Raw genomic sequence first — 20,149 nt, 5'->3', positions numbered from 1 at the left:
ACTAATTTCATTTAATCAAAGTACTACATTTCAATTAACTCTTCAAATGGACACGTTGTACCAAGAGAGCTCATGTACTGGGTCGTGCACAACCTCACTGTCTCACGTTCCGTGGCATTACCAACTGAAGAAATCCCTGTGGGTTGAGCAGCCTGTCAGAGGGTTTGTGTTTTGTTTCTGTCTATGACAACTAATTAGGGATCTAAGTTGGTTGGTTTTAGCAGCCTTCAGGTTGTATGGGGAATTGGGAACCGCTATGAATGAATGTGAAATCTGGCAGTTTTGCAAGTGTAGCGTATTTCCACTTCCAGCCACATGAGTATATTTAAAATACATGTGCATATTTGTACTACAATATAGTCTCTGGATCAAAATATTCAGTATTCCCTGTAAGGGTGTGTGTGCATGGATGAATCATAAGGAGTATTCCCAGTATGCACTCTGTTTTAAATCATGTTACGCTTTCTATTAAGGATGCATCCTAACTGATTTGGAATGCTTTACATTTGCAGCAACTCTGCATCATACAAATAGCAAGACTACAAAAAAGAGACTAATTTGGTGTTAGCATGTTGCTAGGCTAACAAAATTATACTGTTAGCATAAAAATACATACAGTAGTGCATAAATTATATTTTAGAATATATTCGCTGTCTCAGAGCAATTAGGAAGTTGATTCTCTTGTGAAGAATACCTGTGACGGTGGATTATAATTAGGTTATTTCTTCTGTTTTTCTTTCCTTTTCTTGTTCTTTTGGTTTACATTATTATCCTAGAAGGCAGCAAAATCATGCTTTCTACCTTTTGGAACAGCCGTAGCATTGGGTTTGCGCCTAGGATTTCTTCAAGTGCTGCCTATGTTGGCAGCTCTCTAGCTTTTGGAAAAGAGCCGCATTGTGAATCACATTGGATGCTCAGGACACAGAAGTTTATTATTATGTTCAAAGTTGTTACTGACCCTCTGCCTTCCTGATCTCACCGTCTCTTTATAGAGAAGTCAGTGTGAGCTTGATGCAGTGAATGCAATGTCCTTCCTAACATTTCGTAACTGAAATCCTAATATATTTTTTTGTCAAGTGATTTATGGCAGGATTTTCAGACTGAAGACCCAATTGCATTTAAACCAACTGTACACAGGAAACATACCTTTTTTCAGGCAGACTCTGATATGGTTTGATGTGCACACACCAAACAACTTTAAAAGGTTTACCTTTTGTACCCTAAAGGGTGCATATTAGTACCTTAAACGTACATATATTAGTACATAAAAGGTGCATATCAGTACCTAAATTGTACATATATTACTTTTACCACCCCAGTAAAAGCTTTTATAGCTTTTTTTCTGAGAGTTCACTATAAGTTCATGAAAAAAATGTCTTTCCACTGACCAAATGAACTAAAAGCTCTTGTGCGAAAACTCATAAACTCTGCTGGCTTCAACAGTAATAACATACAAGTTCATTTTATTATACATCCGTGTTAGCTTGTTTTTTTCATAATTTTTTTCAGCCAGAAGACAACAACTAGATAAGACTGCATCTGATTTCTGTGCCTGTCTCTCATTGGCTCTTTGCCTATGCTAGTCTGCATCATGACAGGAGCCCACTTTTCCCTCAGCTCTGTAATTGGAATGTGGGCTGGCAGTGTGTGAAGCAATGGGGTCTTGGAATTGGGTGGCAACAGTCAGCCCTGGAGAACCTGTCAGAATTTATAGAAAGGCAAGCCATGTACTCCACTTTATTCAGAGGAAGCTCTGCATTTTAATAGCTGTAAGCGTTTCAGTAATTCAAGGTGGCGTCATTAGAGGCTTATTTATTCACTCTGGGGCTGAGAGACAGAAAATGCCTCCCCCATCAGCTGTGGCAGCTCCATCTCAGTGCCTCCCGCCGAGGAGAGGAGGAAGAATTAGAGTTGAATGGGCAAACATGACAATCGTGCAACAGTTAATGAATTAAATGGAAAACAAAGCATCAGGTTGTCTTGAATGGGGCCTTGGGGTAGGGCTTTAGCATTGTCTTGTTTTTCTCTTGTCATCATTACCTTACCAATTGAACAGACATAGTGGAAATAAACTGGTTAAAAATAACTATGGCCAAAAGCATTGAGGGTGACAATCGGAATGGATTCATAGAAGTCAAATTGTGGTTAGACCTTGAGATTAAATAACACGTGCTTTCATTATGAATTTAGTGATAGTTAAAAGAGCATGCTGGGATAGGTTGTTGACCTTTACATCTGTTTATGTTGCCATTTCAGTGGAGTGCCGAGGCATACCAGTCCTCTCTGCTTTTTTAAGCTACTTGAAAATACAGAGAGGTTTTCATTTCATCTGATAATATACTCTGTATTCACAGGTGGTACACACAAGACCAGTAATGAAAGTCAAAACTGTCTCAGGCTGTAATGAGAGATATTCCTTCAATGCACCAAATCCTCTAGACTTTTTCACTGCCAACTTATAAGCTCAAAAAGCTCAATTGTTTCAACACAATTTTGCTATTATTGCATTGTAATAGTAAAGAAGTGTGTGGGGGGGAGGGGGGACACACAATAATAAAAGACTTCAAATCTGATGGTGCGCCTTCACAGAGAAAGTTCTAGGATATATGGCAAGATGTTTCTTCGAACATGTTCAGCTTAAAGATCTGCAAAGGCCCCATATCTCATTTAAAGGGCCGGTACCCTGACTCCTCAGGCATTGACTAATAGGCTCTTGACCCTGTTGAAGGCAGATATGATCAGTAGACGAATGCAACATTTTGCCTTTGTGCTATCAGTGATTGTGGACATTTGTCAACAGTGGGAGGAAGTTCAAGTAAACCTGCCGTGGAGAGCATGACCGTCAGATCAGTGCTTTCAAACAATGAAACGGTTCATTGGAATTTCAACCATCTATTTAGTGCCAACAGATTACAAAAACCATGATAAGAAAGACTTAAACTGGAGATCAAATTGTGTAGGAGTGAATGATGTTGCTGTTCGTTTGCAAGGTACAAATTCCTGAATGTTTGATTTCCTTTTGCTTGGAAGTAGCGGCATTTCATTGAAAACTTGAATGTCCGCTCATTATTTCAGTCCAGTATGTTTTAAAGGGTCTTATTTTGATTCTGTCAGTGTCTTGTTTTCTTCTAATTGATTTCCCCCAGATGAGTATTGCTTATTCTATAATAGCATAATTCATGAATATATATATATATATATATATATATATATTGCAGCTGGTTATACATGGATGCATTGGGAGGATAACTTTTAAGTGACGTACAATAAAATACAAATTAATTACAATTCAATTTACTGTTTGAGAAGAACAAATATCTCTTGAGAAAGATCGGCCATTATACATGCATCTCCAGTAAATGCATGGTGTTTAGAATATTATATTGGAGGAAGAGAGGGAAAGGATCAGAACTGGTCTAGTTAAATGCTAAGCACTTCAAACAACCTGAATCATAGCCGGACCTCAAAAAAATGAACAAAGGGAATAGCTGATTTTGCAGACTCCTGACAATTTATTGCCTTGTTATGTAGGAAAGCAAAACCAGGAGGTTAGGCATTAATTCATAAACCCCTTGACAACTGACGTGTTTTTTAGAAAGAGTGAAGGCCATGTGTGATGATAGGTGTAAGGGACTAAGGGTAAAGAAAGATTTACATCTAAACTTATTTTTTTAGTTATTCATCTGCCAGAAAACCATCACTTTAATTTTAGCACCAAAATGTTACCTAAGATTCCTTGAAGAATTCCAAATCAGATGTTTTATTGAACACATTAAATATTACATATACGACGTATGTAATATAATGTATTTCCATCACAGGTTTGGTCTTAAATTTCACACAAGGTGGTATTAAAAAGATCTTAAAAGTCTTACATTTAACTTGTTTATATCTGTAGACACCCTGTATTCGAAAATGCCTGACAATACCAATTAATTTCTTCTTTCCTATATTTTTGGGGGTCCAGTCATACAATTCTGAGAATTCTATTATTTTTTGTCAGCATTGTTACTGTATACTTTTTCTGCCTTACAATGAAATATACTGAACAACATAAAAAAATATTAAAAAATCTCCTTCATTGTATTAACAACATTTTTTATTTCATTGAACTCAAAATTTTAAGGCAACCAGGTTGGTTACTTTTTAAGTTTTTACAGGGTAGATAGTAGAAATAGGGAATAAATTAATCTGATGTCGCAATAGTTTTTAGTTTTATTTAATCATATTACCCTTAGGCTTTATAATTGTGAAGTAATCCTAGGATTTTCACCCTGTCAGAATGAAACCATGGAAGATGATTTTCTGGTCTCCAAATGTCAATAATTATCAAAAACAAGTTGATATTCAAAATGAATGAGTGATCATGGATATATCAGGTGTAGTCTAATGTAAATGGTTGTATCTCCTTAATTAAAATGACAGATTTTCACAGAATTTGACACACATACGTAGAGCATCTTTCTAAGTGAGAGGTCATATTCTGCGGTGGGACCCTTGCAAAACCAAATAGGCTTATCTATTCTAAACTATATGGCTACTTTTAGCCATCAACAATAATTACAATGTTAACAATGTCCAACAAAAAGATTAGAGCAGAACAGTTATTCTTTTAAAATATGAATGACAGACCTATGACCTTGTTGGGATAAAGTGGTATTGTGTTTGGACCTCTATAATTGCTGCTTGCTGCTATATTGACTCTTGTTGTTGTTTATGCTTGACATTCTAGATCCAAGCATTTGGCATTGAGCTCATTTGCAGCTTTGTTTATCTAACTGTTTGTTTTGTTTCACAGTTCCTCCCAAAATCTATGACATTTCATCGGACATTACAGTAAACGAAGGCAGCAATGTTTCACTCATCTGCACAGCCAGTGGGAAACCAGAGCCCAAAATCTTTTGGAGACACATCACCCCATCAGGTGAGTTCAAAGCAGTTACTGTAAAATATGTCACAATAGGGCTTTTCACACTGCGCTTAACCCCAGGTTCTCGTCGTTGTAAACCTAGTTTCAGACTTAGTCATTTAGAAGTGAGATTAGCAGGGATAGCACCGCTTTTGTGGTGTTAACCCTGCATTGCGGTGTTAAACTATAGTGTGAAATGATGTAGTGTTAGAATGGTACACCAGATGCTTAGCAACAGACAACGAATTGCGTGTCTCATATTCATGTGCTTTGAACAGTCTCGAAAACACAGAACGTTGAATAAACAGTCGTTTAAGCATTTGAGGAGAAAAATGTCAAATGGTGACAAGAAAATGTGAGGAAGACACTATTTCATTCTTGCCTTTATAGTTTGAGAAGCCCGTTCAGGATAAACTTGGTAGTACAGTCAGCAATATATAATATGAGGATGCACAATGCTAGAGCCTGTATGTAAACATATCGTGTGTAGCGTTCATCAAATCTGTGACACTGCAAATGTGTAAATAGGGACGTTAACTTGGGGTTCAGGAATGTCCAGTGTGAAACGTCAACTTATGAATACCCAGGATTAATGGTTAACCCCGGGTAAATTATGAGCAGTGTGAAACGTGAAGCAAGATAACCCAGGATTACGTTTACCCAGGGTTTACAATGACCTAGGGTTAACTGTTTAAGTGTGAGACACCCTAATATGTTAGACAGAATTTCACATCGTCTTTAAAACAGAGTAGAAATGTCTGTCCCTGTTGTTCAATGTGGTGGAGTTTGAGGCTCAGAAGATTAAGGTGATGAAACTAACATGTTTCCGTTTCTAAACCCTCCATAATTGAGTTTAGGGAAGGCTTTTAATCAATTATCGCTTCATTTTTCTGTTGCTCTCACAAAGATGTCTTAGTTATCACTCTGTTGCAGCGTAAACAACATGTTGAGGAAAAAGATCAACCTCATCTTTACCTTTTATAGTTTGTATTCAGCTGTTAAAGCATAAATTCTGGCACATTTTCAAAGCAAATTGAAAATTCAGTACAACATCAGTATTTTTGAGTGGTTGTGAATTTTATTGAAGTCGGCTACACTTATCTTTGGACTGCCATATTCATTTCATTCTCCAGTGTATTTTGCGATTGAACCGCTTTTTGAGATTCTGATCAAAAGAATCATAAAACCCACTTCTTAACAAAGGTAGGATACTTCAAATTATAGAAACATAGAAATTCTGTCATAATTTACTCACCCTCAAGTTGTTCCAACCCTGTATTCATTTATTTCTTCTGTTGAACACAAAAGAAGATATTTTGAAGAATGTCAATAACCAAACAGTTGATAGGCCCCATTGACTTCCATAGTATTTATTCCATACTATGGAAGTCACTAGGGCCCTGGGCCTGTTTGGTTACTGACATTCTTCTGAATATCTTCTTTTGTGTTCAGCAGAAGAAAGAAATTCATACAGGTTTGAAGCAACTTGAGGGTGAGTAAATGATGACAGAATTTTCATTTTTGGGTGAACTATCCCTTTAACTCCATATTCAGACATCTGTCCTGCATATGGTGAACTTTTACTTTTGATCAACAGATTCAGTCTGGCTCAGATGTGACTGAAAGCCATTTGTCAAAACTATTCTTCTTCTGGCTAATTAACGTCTGGGTGGGAAGAGAGGATGACAATGAGCGAGAGCCAGTGAGAATAGAAACTTTTTAAAAATACTACTGCTTCTGCCACTGAAGGTTGTTCTTTACTAAAAAGATTCATTTATAATATTTAAACGGCTCAAACAAATATGCATGAAACTGATGGTTGTACGAGGCTACAAAAATACCTGGAAAAATGCTAAAGGCTCAGCCTTAAAGTAGACATTTTTCCTTTGAACAAGCCAACATTATGTTCAAACTGATATCAGTATCTACCATCAAGTATAACAGTATTTGATGCATATATGGCAGCACTGTAGTAATAGTGCAGAGCTGTAATCACAGAAGGCTGTGGGCTGTGATTTCCAGTAGTTCTCGAATGACGCTGCAGGAGGCTGAACCTTCAACCTAGAGCCACTAGATTTAATTGCCGAAATACTCTAAATGCAATTAGCCTCATTCGTTTTTGTGTGTGTGTCATCAGACCTTTGACTTCTGTGCTTCTAATTATTGCTTGGCATATAGTCTTTTCATTGATAAACCTAAGAGTTAATTACTCTTAAAGACCTTTTAAAGACATTGTGCGTTGAAGACCTCTTAAAGACCTTTCACTTATAACGATGAACAGCTTTCCATCTGATTCAAAGGTTTGGTCCACAAGAAGTATTTGTTATCAATGGTAGTTGACTGAGTGCATTATTATGCTCAAGTATTCACAACGTTATAGATTTTAGACTAAAACGTACAATATGGATGTATTCACATCATCTAAAATATGAATGTATTTACAAATTTAGAAATGTTAGAATTTTACTGTGTGAATCGTTTTGTATTATAAATAAATTTGTATAGTTATTTTTTACTATGGTATAAATATTTTGATTAATGGAACATTTGAATAAAACAGAACAGAATGAAACTGTTGTAACGAAAGATTACATAATGCATTCATTAAATATGTGATGCTATTGAAAAAATTTTTTTTAATGTCATTGATTAAATACAATAAAATCGACCTATTAATGCATGAATTCAAAGATTTTTTGAAGATTTGTCAATTTCTAAAGCTTTTCATATGCAAAATGTGTATGTTTTAGATGCTGTAAATAACTTGCACTTCAGTTACTAAAACTAGAACCACACTACACGCAAACACTTGCAATCATGTTGGACTGACTTTCAAGTATGCAGCACACTCTCTCCAGCGCTGCAGATTTTGAATGATTACTGAAGAACTTTAAATGAGCACTTCCTTGTCTAAGCTTTAAATCACACTCTGTATTTTAATACTTTCAGTACTCAGGGCATTGAAAATTGCCTTATAGACATGATTTCAAATGCTGTATGCTAGATGATGAAAGTGAGCCCTATATAGGGGCGTATTGAGGCTGCAGGGCGGCCTCATGCTCTTCGTACAGCCTGGCCCAGCACGCTTGATCCCAAACATGCTTTCATAAGCTTTTTCCATTGTGATTTAAGGCCTCGGGATATAAGGAACTCTGACCTTTCAAATAGCTGACTATAACACTTCAGATTTTATTTTTTTTCTCATATGATAAGGCTACAGTGAAGCGTTCAATTGTCCTTTTGTCAATCCTTTGTTCGTGCCTCAGCCTCCAAAAATTGTCTTTACTCTGGTTTATTGTTTCCCGAACAATAGCTCTGTACTCGGCACTGACAGTCTGTCTAAACATCGCCAAATGGTTTCAATACAAAGACAAGCTCTTAAAAAGTGCTCGGACCGATATTCAGCAATTGTTTTGGGGCACTTTGGGACAATGAGGAGGCTATCGGGGTTAAAGTGAGATACCGGGAATGGAAAAGTGGAGGCGGTTCATGTGCATGTGCGTTTTGTGTGTGAGAGAGCCAGAGAGCGAGTATGTGTGGCGGTTGAATGATGGTTGATGGTTCATTGCTGACAACTCAATGAATGCCTGGGGGAAGACTCTCATAATGCAACATTTGGGCTGCCGCAGTGTTCTCTCACAGGTTAAGGGAAGGGATGTACAGAGAACTGCCACCTTAGCCCATAATGTATTCTTCACCAGCGCTCATCATATCAGCAGCAGGCAGACCTTAAGGAAATGTACTTTGTGCTCTCCACACAATGTGGGAAAGTGCTTACTGTGACTGCACTTAACACAGAGCAATGTGGAATCCTAGATTAACCTTGCTATGATTTGGCTAATTTGGCTGGAGTGACATTTCCCAGAGGCTATACGACGAGTCTCTCTTGAGCTTTTCAAATAACTCTCAACATGCACAATTCGGCAGCCAGCCGAGATTGCGGATGATAAGGGGCAAGTTTACATTTGAATACGTTTCTGGCACATAATCAGTGTCCCTTGAGCCTTTAAAATGCTCCAGTGTGTGTTTTTTATGTAGTATAGCAAACAAGTTGGTTGATGCATCAAAGGTTGATTTCACAAAGGATCCATTCTTTATTAAATGTCACCAAACTTTGGTAATTTCCTCTTTTGGTGTAATCAGTAAGATAAATGATAGTTCATTGTGAAGTCTCTGTTAGGAAAAAGAAAATAAATCACTGAACTAAGGGAATTATGGAGTGAGTTAATCACTGATAATGATCCCTCTGGTTTTTAGCTGGAGGAAGAAATATGGTAGGTTATAGTCAATGTTTGTTCATTTTGTAAGTTCGCCTCTTACCTGAGAACAGTTGTTTTAATAATGTGATGATTGTCACTGCTGTTATTGAGATCTATTGAGTATTTGAATGTATTTTACGTTAAGTGTACGACACATACATTTACTTGCGTTTCCATAGACACTGAAATGTACAATATTGATGTATTTACAGGACTAAAACGTAAATTATTTTCATATTACCAACTTTTTAATATTAAAGGTTTAGTTCACCCCCCCAAAACATTTTTTTGTCATAAATTACTCACCCTTATGTCGTTCCATACCCGTAAGACCTTTATTCATCTTCAGAACACAAATGAAGATATTTTTTATGAAATCTGAGCGCTTTCTGACCCCCCATAGACTGCAACGTTATAACTACTTTAAAAGCCCGAAAAGGTAATAAAGACATTGTTAAAATAGTCCATTTGACTACAGTGATTGAAACGTAATGTTATGAAGCGACGAGAATACTTTTTGTAAGGTTTTTTTTTATTTTGTATGTCACATAACATTTATTTAGCTTAAGTTTATTTTAGTTTAGTAATATTAGAACTTCAACTTAAGCTTATTTTCAGTTAGTTGCCAAGGCAACAGTTGTATTTTTTTTTCATCTTATATTTTATTTTATTTCAGATCTATTTCAGTTAATGAAAACAATTTTAAATAGTTTTAGTTAACAATAACAGATGGATTTAGTTAATCTTTTAAACATTTTACATACCGAATACTTTCTTTGAAAAGCATGCATTATGTCCTGCTTGGCTTAAATCTTTAATTTGTGCTCGGTCAATGGCTGTTAGATGTCATGCTATACAACATGTAGTTTTTATGGTAAAAGAAACAAACATTCCTTAAGTTTTGGGTGAGCAATCTCATACTATAATGTTTACTTCCTCTGATTTCCTATTTTTCTTTTCATCTTTGTACATTTGAATATGGGTTGTTTTTGCATGAATACGTTTGATACAATTTATCCTGTTTTACAGTCTTTGCCTCTATTCATTTGTAAAGCATTGGGAGCCAAATAGCACCTTGTCAGCTCAGATACACGTCTTTGTCAGTTTCTTGATAACCCCAAAGCAAACTATTTTGTTCAATTTTTCAGTTTGTTACCTACTATACAGATGTAATTGTTTTCATGCAACACACAAATATTTATGCAAATTACACAAGGATTGAATTTCTTGTATTTCTATTGGTGTTGTACCAGCTAGTCAGAATAATGTTTTTTTTTTTTTTTTTTGTGAGGAGCAGTTCGAAATGTACGTTTATGAGAGATGTAATGTCTGATTTGTAAAAAAAAAAAAAAAAAATCATTGGCTGTTTCTCAATATGCGTTCTTCAGTGATCTTGTGTCCTTGTGTTCTCGTACTACGTCATCATCAACCGTCGAAGTTCAATTCCAATACTCAAGAACGCAAGTACAGAGGACGCATGAAGTGCCCGGATGTGTCCTTGATATCGAGGATGCATCAAATGCAGACTTGAGAGAATCGAACCGCTAAAAATCCCAGAAGACGTTGCGGGCAGTCGACGTACGGAATTCCGGAATTCAAGGCTGTAAGCTTTAAACTTCTCGTTCTCACTTAAGAGATTCCCACTGCAAGCTCGAAATACGTGACAGCTCGTGAAAGTTTACATTTGGCGGTCTCTTTTGCTTCATTTTAATAAAGTGATAAAGACCTTAAGAAAGCGGCAGTATTTGTATTGGCATATTAAAAAGAATCTTAACATTGACAAAACATAGGTAACACATAGGCTACTCATAAATACACATGGTCAAATAAAAAAGATATAAACTATGAAAACAATGTCTATAATAATATGAAAGAAATGTTTAAAAGGTTGTGACATATGTTTGTGGTGATGTGTTGTATTTGCCGAGATGGTCAGTTAAGCAGCAATATCGCAGCACATCTCAATTCTCATAAAGATGCGTTCTGTGTTCTCGCGTCCTTCTGAGTTCGTTCTTTCAAGGTCGCCTGGCAAGACCAGTCTCAAAGAGAACGCAAGTCTGTTCTTTGCGTTCTTGGAATTGAGAAACAGCCATTGTTTTCAGTCAGATCCTTTCAGTGAATCAGTGCTCCAGTTTACAAAACTGATCTGAATGATTCTTTCTTGACTCAGACTGATTTTCTGTTAAATTAACTCCAACTTCATTTAACTTTAATAATTTTGTCTCAGCTGTTAACAGCTCACTGGACAATCAATGTCAAATATCAAATCAAATCAAATATCAGTGACCCTATCCCTAACCCTAACCAACCTAAATATCTATCATATATTTGTCATAAAAACATTGTTTCCCATTAATTATTAAAATATTTTTAAACCTCATAATAACATAAAAATGTTTTATGCCATTGCTTTGGCAAAGCATCTGCTAGACATTCAAATTGATCATAATGATTACGATATATAGAACATTTGGCAGTTGTTGTGTATGTTTATTCAGAGTTGGTGTCATCTCTTCACAGGTGTTGGGTCATCTGAAATCTTTGTAAGAGGCTGGATCTAAACTGGAGATGGCATAATAGATGGGCATCCTGAGATAGAAACAGACAAGCAAATGGAAAATAATTAGTGTAGCTGCTGTACGTAACATTACAAGCAATAGATAGTCATGCACATTTGATCTGATATAACTGGAGTGCAAGGTGATGCGAATGCTTGGCTAAAGTAATGTGTCTTTAATCTAGATTTAAACTGGGAGTGTTTCTATTTCTATGTTCCGTAGCCCAGCAGTGTTTCTGAGGTGAAAGGCTGTTTTTGTAACATATGAAATATGATTTGAATATGAAGTTGCTGTCTAATATAACACCCAGGTATTTAACTGTAGTGGATGAAGTAACAGTACATCCTTCTAGATGCAAATTGTAATCTAAGAGATTGTGTGTGCAGGTTCTTGGTCCAGTAAGTAATACCTCGGTCTTATCCGAATTTAATAGAAGAACATTACTGGTCATCCAATATTTTTATTCTGACACCTGAATGTGTTATTTTGAATCTTTAACACACATTGTCGACTTTGATCATTTAGGGATTTCATCTGGTTGTGATTAAATAAATGATTGAGAATCCTCGGTATAACAGTGGAAATTACCAAGGGGCATCATGTTTATTGAAAATAGCAGAGGGCCAAAAACAGACCCTTGCGGCACTCCGAAATGTACTGATGTTAACTTGGATAATTCCCCATTTAAATAAACAAAATGGTAACCTAGGTAGGTATGATCTAAACCACCTTAATGCCTTTTTCCTGAATACTGTGTAATTTTGCAATCGATCTAAGAGTATACTATAGTGTTGAACGCAACACTAAGATCAAGTAAAACTAGTTTTGGTCAAAGGCTAGAAGCAAGTATTTTGTCATTTTAACAAGTGCAGTTTCTGTGCTATGATGGGGCTTAAATTCTGACTAAAATTGTTCATAGATATAAAAAAAATTTTTTTAAGGAGGATCACAATTGAAGTGAAGAAGTGAAGAAACTGACTTTGAAATATTCTTTGAAATAGAATTTGAAACATTCAAAACCTTTCTAAACGGCCAGAGGCCCACCATAGTTTCACAAAATCCTGTGGAAAACACTGCAGAGCAATCTTACGGCTAGTGCATGAACCATTTTAACATACTTGTTTTTATACCTTCTTTTGTGTCCTTTTTGGAACTTGAAAACTCTGATCCCTATTCATTTTAATTGTATGGAAAAGAGTGACAAAAACACTATACAGGACAGGTTTGGAAAAATATAAGGGTGAGTAAATGATGACAAAGTTTTCATGTTTGTCTGAAATATCCCTTTAAAGCTTTTAGATGTCAGATCTTGAATCACTTTGATGCTTTACGTCACGAAGCACTTGGTAAAAACACATCCCCCCAAAGCCTCGCAATTCTCTCTTTTTTTGCATCGCTCTCCTCGCTTTTTTTTTATTCTGTGGGTTTTTTGCTGAGTCAAAGGCTCCTCTTCCGTATGCCAGTGCAGGATTTACCTCTCTGTGCCATGAGACAGATTCACCTCACTGTAAAGTAGGGTATAAATAGGTTTCACTGAGGAATATTACAATAAGGTTGGATCCTGGTCTGGGGAACCCTGGGAGGTTTTTAGTCCAATAGAAGCATGGCCGCCTCATGCTGTGCTTTATTGCCTCTCATTACTCAAGGACCTCAAGTCATATTTGTCATATTGGCACAGTTCTGATTTCCTCACAGTATTTGACACCAATAATATTCCTCCCTGTGTGAATACGGCTCATTGGGGAGATGCTTCCCACTGGATGTCTTGCCAACAAAGCAATTATGTGCCTTAAACCTTTTTTTTCTTTTTTTTCTGGGTGCACTTGGGTTTCTTTTACTGTTGTTTGTACTGTACCTTTAAGCATTTAGCCATGAATTAGTACTTGGTTGTGGAAGAACTCTTCTGAAGGATTGTGCTTGTTTATTTTCTTATGTTCACAGCCAGGAAGTACGAAAGTGGGGAGTATTTAAATATCACAGGCATCACTCGGGATCAAGCAGGGGACTATGAGTGCGGCGCCGAAAACGACATTGCTTCACCTGACACTAAGACCGTGAGAGTCACAGTCAACTGTGAGTACCAAATACTTATTTTGTTTATGTTTGTTTACTGTCAGACAGTGTAGAATCACATGCACAATGACATTGAGTCTTTTCCCCCTCTCTTACTGGAGATACTTACTGGAGCTCTGTACTGAAACCTAGTGAGGCTGTCAACTGTCTACTGCATCCTAACTGAAATGGGACATTGTAAGTGACCGATTTGGAAAGCTCTACATGAGCAGAAACTCTATGTATTATAAAATAGCAGAAATCTTGCAAAGCACACAGGAAATGTGCCTCACATTTGATTTAAATGGAGTGTGGTGCTAGCATGTTGATAAGCTAACGGGACAATAACCTAATAAAATCTGATGGAATAGGCTAGTCTTATTTAATTACACTGAACTATTTTATCGATCCTGAATAGTTTTTTTTATGATTTAGTTTATAATTTTACCTTTTATTATAATATGTTTTTTATACATAATACTATGTACTTATAGTAATTGCAATAACTAGGTAATAACTGGTACTAACCCTGAACTTACCCCTAAACCTAACCTTAACCCATGTAGTTACCTTATATCACCCAGTACTTTCTTACACTGTAAGTCCACGTAAGTGCATATACTGTAAAATAAAGTACAACTATTATTATTTTAATAATATATGGTCAGACTTTAACTAATTACTTACATCAAAAGATATATACCGGTAGGTGCAATGTACTTATTGTGCTCATGTTGTATTGCAAAACACTTCTGCTTCTATTGATGTGGGATATGGGGTAAGGTTAGGGACAGGTTTGGTGGTATGGTTAGGTTTAAGGGTGAATTAAGGTAGAAGGGAAGGGTCAACAGTGTAAGTTTTATAGAAATTAATTACAGCTGTAATTACAATCAATGTAAAAACATGTATGTATACAATAATTGCATTGTATTAAATGATTCATTTAAATGTTACTACATAGTAGATAAAGAAAGTTCATTTAAAGTGGGACCTAATATAATATTCTATATTATTATAATTATGTAATATAATATTATAATATATAATCCACATTTCGGTCATCTGCCATCTTAAATTCCATTTCAGCTCCTTGTTGTGGCATCTGGCTGCTCACTAGATTTTGAAACAAAGCTACGGTCTTACTTCTGTATCTCCAAGGCCGACCAGGATGGAAATTAGAATAGAATTCGTGGTACTGGAGTTCCTTAATATTTAACGAAAGAATTCCCTTTTTTGTCTGGGATGGAATGATTAATTTTCAGTGAGGAATGGTCTCAGTGTTATACGGAGTCTTCTATTATGCAGGTAATGAGTCTCTCAAAGTGTGAAAAGACAGTAATGAGCACTCCAAGCATTAATGAATTATACTGACTTTACCCATCATGCTCATAGTGAGGCACTGCCTCCCACCATATACAAGGGGAAGGACACTTGACAGTTTCTCTTCCTCCTCTGTTCTCTTTTAAGTCATTTTGTCTCATCTGCGGTCACAGGGATCATTAATCTCTTTGTCTCTGTATATACCATATGCTGAATCATGGCACAGCGAGAGCACATAAATCAGATAGCCCGACACTCACACCAGAATAAATGTGGCGTTCAGACCATCAAACGCCAGCTCTCTTTACTATCATGCAAACACAGACTAATGGGCAGATAACCACTTGGAAATGTCAAGATTTGAGCGGGAATGGCTAGATGACAAGGATGAAGTCATAAGTCATATCACATCTCCTCCCCGTCGATTGTATTGACACTCTCTAATGAGGAGTGAAGCTGAGAAGATAGAGGAACAGATCAGTGCTGAGTCTGCTGGTCCGCAATTTCTTCAGCTTAATGACCATTTTCAATGTGCAATTCCTTCATTTTATACCCACTCTTTTTTACACTATTCTACATGCTACATACCGGTTTCTTGGGTTGGATGGTGGCAAGGGGTCAGGGTTTGTTGGGACATTTGAGACATTCTTGTGGTGCCATCAGCCAATCACCATTGTACTGACATTTTCCTGTGGCTCAAGAGAGTTTAGTCACGTGCATTTACACTAATGGATGGCTTTTTCCAGGCATTATAGACCTCCCTGGAACCAAGAGGTTGATGTTTCGGTTGATTCACAGTGATTTACAGTGACATCTAATGGAAGCAGTAACAACTGATCTTGTTCCCTTCGAAACATTTTGCTTTTGAGCAGGAAAAGGGATAGACATAATCCCAATGTATCAATCAAAGCACTTTAACCCACTAGAGCTGGGTAAAGAATTAGCTGGAATGGAGGCACCAATGCTTGATTTAGAAGAGAAGTGTTATCTCACCATTATGTCCCAAAATAAAAGTGAGAAGGATGCGAGAGGACTACTCTGCTAGTGCCCATTCCCTTGCTCAAAGAAATCCTTGATGTGAAATGTGCAGAGCTAATATGTTTTTATTCAACCACTCAACAGTAAAAAGAAGAAAAATCTCTGCATCAGAGTATGGTAATGTATGCTGTACTGTATCTGAGGATATTACCAGTGTAATGTGGTGGGCATGGTTTCAATGTGTATTGCAGGTTGTATCATTCTGTATGAATTTAGGTTACCAATTCATTTCAAGTAGGCTAGTTAATTTACACAAAATCTGGTAAAAAAAAAAAAATGTTTAAATGTTACATGGCCAGAACAACTGATGATGTGACATCTGTGACACCTTTCTTTGTTTTTGTAGTTTTATTAGCCTAACACGACTGCAGATAGTGTGACTCGACTCTGACATTTCAAGGGTAATCAGTGTAATTAAATACACGCGAAAATAATCCGGTTTGAAAATAATTACGGCTTTTAGGTATGTGCAGAACTGACCTTCAGGTTAATTGCAGATTATGACCACTAATTGAAATAAGCTAATTTATTAGATGAAACCTAATTCTGTGTTTTAATGCATTTAACACATGTATATGTTAGTTGTAACTTCATTGAAGCCACATGGACTTTTGTAGAAATTTATGAATAGGACAGGTTTTTTTTTACTTTTCAGCCATTTACACCATAATAATATCTAAATGAAGACCTACAGGTCAATGTCAAGAATCTTCTGATAAGTATAGACCTGCGTAAATAATAAAATCCCAACTGACCCACGTGTGACAAACACCTTGAATAATTTACTGTTGTTGTTACTCGTTCCCCTGTGAATCCTCAGATAGTCTTCTGTCAGCATTCTGTGAAAGTCATATTAGATCACTCAGCTAACTGAAATAATGTTAACACTTTAAATGCCCATGATGACCTCCACATGTAACCACTCATGCAAAAAAAAAAGAAAAAAAAGTTATTGTTTCGGTTGGTGTGCAGTGTTTGTATCTCTGAGTAAGCATACTAATTCCTAACATGCTGAAATTCGGCCCAGACCTGGTGCTCAGTTCCAGCCATATCAAACATTCACACACAAAAAACAAAACAAAAAAAGTTTAAAAAAAAAAAAGCAAAAAAGAAAAGCTGCCTGGTCCCCACAATGTAGTTGATCTCAGGTTTTACTATCCTTGTGAAGGATAGTATATTAGTATATTATATTTTAGTATATTAGTATATTATAATGTAATAGTATATTACATTTGGTCCCCACAATGTAATATAAACCTGTACACACACACACACACACACACACACACACACACACACACACACACATATATATATATATATATATATATATATATATATATATATATATATATATATATATATATATGAGAAACAACTATTGCATTTTAAATTTGCACTGTTTTGATTTGAAATGAGATGTCATGAAACTCATTTTGTCTTGTCTAACTATATGCCACAGCGTTGTCTTATTTTCCTGTTGGAATTCGCACCAGATGTTTAGTTTTAAGTTCCAGTGCCTCTAAAGACATCAAGCTATAGAAATATATAAATAAGACAGATTAGGTGATGTCATGTAGCTCACAGATGTTGGAATGTTTATGCAAAATGCAATTGTTAGAGCTTTCGAGCGGCAATGTAATGCCTTTACTTCGTGTGTCATTTTGTCAAGTCACATTTTGAGCTAATGTGTCCTGGAACAACCACTTTGTTCTGCAAATTACGAAGAAAGACAGTCTGTTTACATTCAGATTTCACCTTCCTTAAACCTCCTAGTGTTTTATAGGAATTTATAGTCAGAGAGGGATTGGTGTTATTGTGTTGCATAAGAGATTGATTTAAGCTCTATAGCTGCATTAATGATTAGTAGAATATTAATCTTTGATGGATGTTTTATCTTGAGCTGGTTAAGGTCATATACTTTTATGCATGCAATTTGTTTTGTACATTTTATGCATGATGCTATACATAAAATCTCGGTATAGACTGTATGTATAAAAATTTGCTTCAAACTTTATTTTAGTTAAAATAATCAATCATGAAATCCATTGATTCCATGGAATCAAAATTGACCTTATTTACTACTTTTTTTTGTAATTTAATACAATTCTCATGTCATATACGTAATTGTCTATGTCTCTAAAGCCCCTTTTACACAGCGTGATGATCCCGGGAAATTGCCGGGAAATTGCCAGAACGCCTTCTGTGTGAACGCAAACACGACCCGGGATTGATGCCGGCATCGATGCCGGGTTGGGGACCTAGTAACATTGCCGTGTTCAGTCCCGGAACGCGCGCTGTGTGAACAAAAGCCGTAATAATGCCATGTCGTAGTGATGACGCTGAAGCCGGGATCGTTCTCCAGCTGATTCCGGATAATCACTGGCAGTGTGAATGAACCAAAATCAAACAAACCCGGGTCACTTTATCCGTGTATTTTCCGGAATCTCTGTGTGAAAGGGGCTAAATAGATGTGTTTACATGACGGTTTCCTGTTATTGCCTAATGAGGCCAAGAGTCCACTTCTGCACTCGGTGTAAACATAGTCATTTACTAAGAGGTTATAGTGCAGCTTAAACTTCAACTATAATTTGAGGTTATTTAAACAATCTGTGAACAATGTTGCAATTACAGTCCCCTTTTCATACATTCTTTCGATTTTAAAGCAATTTAATTTTAGCCATTTGCTTTTCGAGTTTGTTGCTGAAGTTTCTCAACTTGAGGACCAAAGACGTGTCAGTTCTGATAAAGCATGTTGTCATTAAGCCGAGCAGCAGGATAAACTGATCAGAGGCAAAGCAGGTACTATATGTCCAAATCACCAGTTTGAAAAACACAGAACAGGGGAAAAAAGAAGTGCTTGTGATCCAAAGCATACCACCCTATTTGTGAGACATGGCTGTGTGCTATGCCCCAGGCATGTGTGGCTAATTCTGTCTCCCTTGACTTTAGTGATGTGATTGCTTATTAATGTAATGTGAGCTGTAATGGAGATGAATGCTGCTAATGCAACCAAGGAGTTTTTCAGAACCCAGTAGACGAATGGTATTGACTCTTGACCAACCAAATCATTCCCTAATCCAGTTGTGCATGCTTTTCACTCGCTGAAGACAACTAAAGATGGCTTTCACATGCCCAAAACAAACTAAATCACCATGGTCCTATGGGCAAGATTTCAGACACTCATTGAATGCTGGGGATTTACTGCTAAGTATGTAATAACGGGACTTCACTCCAGGGTTTTAGTTATTATATTTACCTAAAACCATAATTTTCATTACTTAAAATAAAAGAAACTCCTACTGAAATAGAATAAAATCTCAAAAAAGATAAACAAAAAAACTTTATGAAAATTATAAAAAAAAAAAAAAATTCAAAATATTAATAAAAGCTAGGCTATAAATGGACATCTTTTTTATATTAAGATCTGTAATTCTTTCAAGGTTCATCCTTTTTGGAAATAAATACTCTTAAATTAAAGCTGTGTCATGTATGTTGTTGGTCTTGTTCATGCTTTCATATATTTTATTTAGAAATTTGTCTTAGTCTTGTTTTCTGGTTTGTCATGTGATTCCCTTGCCCCTCTTGTGATCATGGCTGTGTCTGAAATTGCATACTCTCGAGTAGGTGTTTATTTTGAATAAGCAATTACTTCATGACTGCTAAAAAAGTATGTTTCATAGTATAAATGTGTGTAATACAAATGTAATCTGGACGTACTACATTCGCCATGTTGTCATTATCATATGACCTACCAGCGTCAGTTATGTCGCTGCACTGCCATTTATAAATCCTCTCCCGTGGCCTCATGGCATAGTAAAGTGTACATCATATGCACACTTCAGAATCTCGCCGGAAGGCCTTCATTCGCTCATTAGTGGTCAGCTGCTGCAGAGCGTGCCAAAATCTAAATTGCTGATGAGATGTAGAGGAAAATATCTAGTGGAAAATGAGAATGTTACGTTACCCCCCAATCATCGTCCATCGCGATGTATCTCTGTAGACATCGTCTG

At 36.4% G+C, this 20,149-nt stretch overlaps 1 protein-coding gene across 2 annotated transcripts in view; it reads left to right on the top strand.

Annotated features, from left to right (window-relative positions):
• The window catches only part of negr1 (neuronal growth regulator 1), a 134,010-nt gene that overhangs the window by 32,140 nt on the left and 81,721 nt on the right, over positions 1 to 20,149 (top strand). For both annotated transcript variants that reach the window (XM_082137405.1, XM_082137406.1), the window contains exons 3-4: positions 4,799 to 4,924; positions 13,668 to 13,799. In XM_082137405.1, the coding sequence (XP_081993531.1) occupies positions 4,799 to 4,924; positions 13,668 to 13,799 (258 nt within the window). The remainder of the gene's footprint in view (positions 1 to 4,798; positions 4,925 to 13,667; positions 13,800 to 20,149) is intronic.

This window comes from Leuciscus leuciscus, assembly GCF_965113295.1.
Source record: "Leuciscus leuciscus genome assembly, chromosome: 14".
Lineage (NCBI taxonomy): Eukaryota > Metazoa > Chordata > Actinopteri > Cypriniformes > Leuciscidae > Leuciscus > Leuciscus leuciscus.
The sequence above is the reverse complement of the archived record's forward strand: the minus strand, read 5'-3'. Positions and strand labels throughout refer to the sequence as shown.